The sequence below is a fragment of the Penaeus japonicus genome, unplaced genomic scaffold (assembly GCF_977035675.1).
Source record: "Penaeus japonicus unplaced genomic scaffold, GWHDUDI00000001_assembly GWHDUDI00000005, whole genome shotgun sequence".
Taxonomy (NCBI): Eukaryota; Metazoa; Arthropoda; class Malacostraca; order Decapoda; family Penaeidae; genus Penaeus; species Penaeus japonicus.
This window is the reverse complement of record NW_028234407.1, coordinates 5,671,602-5,676,601: the sequence shown is the minus strand read 5'-3', so window position 1 is coordinate 5,676,601 and position 5,000 is coordinate 5,671,602. Positions and strand designations below refer to the sequence as shown.

The 5,000-nt window shown below is 42.6% G+C and overlaps 1 protein-coding gene across 4 annotated transcripts in view; it reads left to right on the top strand.

The window, feature by feature from the left end:
- The window catches only part of LOC122251459 (guanylate kinase), a 24,655-nt gene that overhangs the window by 18,745 nt on the left and 910 nt on the right, over positions 1-5,000 (top strand). For all 4 annotated transcript variants that reach the window (XM_043013439.2, XM_043013438.2, XM_086536871.1 and 1 more), the window contains 4 exons: positions 2,179-2,253; positions 2,895-3,086; positions 3,473-3,624; positions 4,130-5,000. The exon at positions 4,130-5,000 is cut by the window's right edge and continues 910 nt beyond it. In XM_043013439.2, the coding sequence (XP_042869373.1) occupies positions 2,217-2,253; positions 2,895-3,086; positions 3,473-3,624; positions 4,130-4,333 (585 nt within the window). In that variant the 5' untranslated portion in view covers positions 2,179-2,216 and the 3' untranslated portion in view covers positions 4,334-5,000. The remainder of the gene's footprint in view (positions 1-2,178; positions 2,254-2,894; positions 3,087-3,472; positions 3,625-4,129) is intronic.

Genomic DNA, 5,000 nt, shown 5'->3' with positions numbered 1-5,000 from the left:
TCTCTCTCTCCCTCCCTCTCTCCCTCTCCCTCTCCCTCTCCCTCCCTCCCTCCCTCCCCTCCCTCCTTTCCTCCTCCCTCCCTCCCTCTCTCACCCTCTCCCTCTCTCTCCCCCTCCCTCTCCCTCCCTCTCTCCCTCTCTCTCCCTCTCCCTCTCTCTCCCCCTCTCCCCCCTCCCTCCCTCCATCCTCGTACTTTATCCGATGCCGAAGAACTACGCGCCCGAAACAGGATTAACAGGAAAGGTCCATTACAGGCGGGTAGGAGACATAGAAGGTGACACGGAGAAGGATGGAGCGAAAGGAGAAGGGGGGTGAGGGAGAGGAGGGAGGGGGATGAGGGATAGGGATAGGGGGATGGGGAGGGAGAAAGGGGGGAGGAGGAGGGGAAGGGGAGGGGGAAAGGGTGGAGGAGGGGAAGGGGAGGGGGAGGGGAGGGAGAAAGGGGGGAGGAGGAGGAGGGGGAGGTGGATGGTGGGGGTGAGGGTGAGGGTGAGGGTGAGGGGAGGGGAAGAGAGGAGGAGTGAGAAAGGGGAGGAGGAGGGGAAGGGGAGGGGGAGGGGGAGGGTAAGGGTAAGGGTGAGAGGGTGAAAGGATAGGAATAAGAGAAGGTGAAGAGAGGTAAAAGTAGATTACTTCTAATATGTATCAATATTTGGTGAAGTTAGGTCTGTAATTCTTTATGTTTATTTTAGATCTTCCGGATAACCGTTGAATTAGTTTAAATCGTAGTTTAATGTTGTAACAAGATGCAGTTAAGCTAACCAGAACCTGTCTTCATATATATTATTATTCACAGATACACACGCACAAACTTAGAAACGCACAAACAGACACGAACGTTAAATCAAACGCGCTCACGCACACGCACAGTCGCACACGCACACCCTCACTCACATGCTCACGCACATGCTCCCGCACATGCTCACGCACATGCTCACTCACATGCTCACTCACACGCTCTCTCACACGCACACGCACGCACACGCACACACACACGCACACTCACACACACACACACACACACACACACACACACACACACACACACACACACACACACACACACACACACACACACACACACACACACACACACACATTCTATCGTTATCAACACTCATTTATCAACGTTTCCATCCACATAGACTTTGAGTTGACGACCACATGGCGAACAAACGGGATTTTTCATCAACATGGCGGGGCTTTGGGATGGCCTACATAGCATAGAAAAAAAAAAACTCCCAGCTGTTCACACTCTCGCTTGCGTATTTATGATAATTTGGTGCGGGTTTATGGTAATAGTTTTTTTTCATAATTAAGATTAAGTCGTTAATTAGCAGGAGAGGAGCGTCTGTACATATGCAGATCTAGATTAAAATCTGTGTATGTTCATTTTTTATTATATATGTATGTTGTATATATATATATATATATATATATATATATATATATATATATATATATATATATATATATATGTATGTATGTGTGTGTGTGTGTGTGTGTGTGTGTTTGTTTGTGTTTGTGTTTGTGTTTGTGTTTGTTTCCACGCCCTTATACTTAAAGCATGGTCACATTCATATGCACACACACACACACACTCTCTCTCATACTCACTCACAAACTCTCACTCTCATACTCATAGTCACACTCTCACACTCACGATCACGCTCTATCTCACACACACTGACACTTACACATTCACACTCACACTCACACTCACACTCACACTCACACTCACACTCACACTCACACTCACACTCTCTCTCTCTCACTCTCTCTCTCTCTCTCTCTCTCTCTCTCTCTCTCTCTCTCTCTCTCTCTCTCTCTCTCTCTCTCTCTCTCTCTCTCTCTCTCTCTCTCTCTTCTCTCCTTCTCTCTCTCTCTCTCTCTCTCTCTCTCTCTCTCTCTCTCTCTCTCTCTCTCTCTCTCTCTCTCTCTCTCTCTCTCTCTCACACACACTCACACACATACACACACACACACACACACACACACACACACACACACACACACACACACACACACACACACACACACACACACACACACACACACACACACACACACACACACACACACACACACACACACACAGAGTCTCTCTCACACACACTTTTACACTTATACTGTTTCCCTTCGTTCATTAATTAACACCATTTCTCTTCTGCTCGCAGGTTTGATAAGTGCTCGTTTGGTGCACAGAGTTGCAACAATGACACCTCGTCCACTCGTCCTGTGCGGGCCTTCAGGTGAGTCGGATTGATTGACAAGTTGATGTTCATACACTAATAGGAGGGCACGTGTTATTCATTTTTTCGTAATGTTCATAGAATGTATGTGAATTAACGTGAGGGTCAACTGGATTGCATGGATGAATTCGTTTTGTTTGTCAGTGTCTTCTTTTTGAAATTGTTAGGTATTCTATCCTGTGTTAAAGTGTATGGCTTCACCGCCCCCGCCCCCCCACACACACACACCCATCCATCCACCCACCCGCCCACCCATCTAGGTAGTTGCGCTCGCGAGATAATTTCGTTTGTCAAAAACATTGGTACTGAGGTGGCAGTCTAGTAAAGTTGTCACTAATAGATAGATATAAGCTTAAGACTAGTGTCATTACTAGGTTCACTCCTTTTCAATTCATTTTCACTATTTTTTCACTTTTATGCAAAAACGGTGCCTTTGTAGACTTGATAATATTTTCGATATTGCCATGCTAATAATCGCATAGTTATTTGTAGAACGTATTTTTGATATACCATCTCATTGGAATGATTCTCGCATAGCCGGTAAAATACCATCAAAATCTTTTATTCCCTTACACAAAATATCAAAATATTTTATTCCCATACACTAACGCCACGAATACTTTCTCTGTGATCTCCCTCAGGTGCCGGCAAGTCAACCCTCCTGAAGCTGCTGCTGGACGAGTACGGCCCCCACTTCGGGTTCTCCGTGTCGCACACCACAAGGTCTCCGCGGCCCGGCGAAGAGCACGGGAAGCACTACTTCTTCGTGTCCCGCAGCGAGATGGAGAAGGCCATCTCTGGCGGGGAATTCATTGAGCACGCAGTCTTTTCTGGTTGGTTGGGATATTGGAGACTCTGGGTTTTTTTCTTCTTCTCTTTTTTTGGTGAATGCCTGATTGACTTGATGGTTTTTGTTTTTTTTGTTTTAGAATTTTCCCTTCTTCTTTAATTTTATGATGCACTGAAAACTACAGTTTTTATTTTTTTAATCCTAAATATGGAATATCATAATTGAATAGAATAGTAGTTCGTAGTTTCATTCCAGCACATATTTTGTCTTCTCTCTTTTTTTTTTATCCTCCCATGTCTCAATCTTTTCCAAAAATCTTTCCCTCTTGCACCATTCCACTAGCAAGATAGTCACTTGTTTTTGATGAATTGAGTCTGATTCAAATGCACCTGCAACGCAACACATTCACGACTGTGCTCCTTCCTGTAGGCAACATGTATGGCACCAGCAAGAAGGCCGTGAAGGACGTCCTGGCCAGTGGCCGAATCTGTATCCTGGACATTGACACTCAGGGGGTCATGCAGGTTAAGAACACAGATCTCAAACCGCATTATGTTTTTATCAAACCTCCTTCGCTTGAGGTGAGTCAAGGGAGGGATTTTCTTCCGTTTCTTTTTCTTTTTTACCATTTTTTTACAAGTAGTGAAGGCAGATTTAAAAAAGAATGGCTGTATGTGGTTGTTGTTCGTTAATTGTTTTTTTGGGGGGTTCATCTCGATTTTATTAAGAGATAACAGTGGAATTCAAGCATACTTGTTAGTTGGATTTATCTGTCCAATTCAATATCTTCATATACTGGAAATATATTTATTGAGTATAATTTTCACTAGAGTGGCATAGCTCATGTAAAAAAGAAATTGATTTGGAAATAAAGTTGATGACAAGAATGACTTTCAAGCATCATTCGTAATTCAGCAGAAATAGAAATAGGGATCTTTGAAAATTTATGGATTTTATGATTTTTTTTCTTTTATGGTAGATACTTCTGAGATGCTAAATTATCCCTATCTCAGTCCTCATAAGGAGAGAAAAAAAGGGAAGATCGATACAATATTAAATCTTTCTTTGTTCTTTTCCTTCAACTAGGATCTTGAGAAGAGATTGCGAGCCCGTGGAACAGAGACCGAGGAGAGCCTGGCCAAGCGGCTGAACACGGCGCAGCGAGAGCTCGAGTACGGTGCGGTGCCTGGCAACTTCGACAAGATCATCGTCAATGATGTGGTGGACAAGGCATATAGTGAACTGAGGGAGTTCATCCTACCAGACATAGAGGAAAAGGGCAAGGAATAATGACAGCCGCATTAATTCAAAGGGTCATTATTTTGCGTGTTATTTATTTAGGGTTTGAAAAGAATGATGCATTTGTACAAGCTCTCTAAGAAAGAAAGAAAAATCTCATAACATTTGTCTTTAATGTCCAGTCTAAAATTTGGCATCGTTAATGAGTAAAGTTTTGTGATATATATTTTGCTCTCGTTGAAACGTACTTACTGAAAACAATGTTAGCTTACAAGAACAATTACAAATAACAGATTCATGTCTGTAATGACTACAGATGATGCATTGAAATTTATGCAAGTCATTTAGATACATATGGCATTTTATGTATATGTTAGGGTTTTATGAATATTATTATTTTTTGGCTTTTATTTCATTAACACTTTGTTTGTGTTTAATAGATAGTAATGATGGGCCAATACGTCTTCACTGCCAGCAAGCAGGAAGAGATTGTTTGCACTTTGTGATATGCATCTCCAGATAGTGTCTTTAGATTCCTTTGCAAGCATTTTAGTTGTGTACGCATTCCTGGAATGAGATATGATTAAGTAGGCTTTTCACAGTGACTCTACTAAAGATATTTTCATTCTGATTCATTTAGCATTAAGAACGTATTGAAATTATTCTGAGGTTGGTCTCAGAGTGTAGCTGTGTAATGGACCAAACTGAAGTGTGTGTG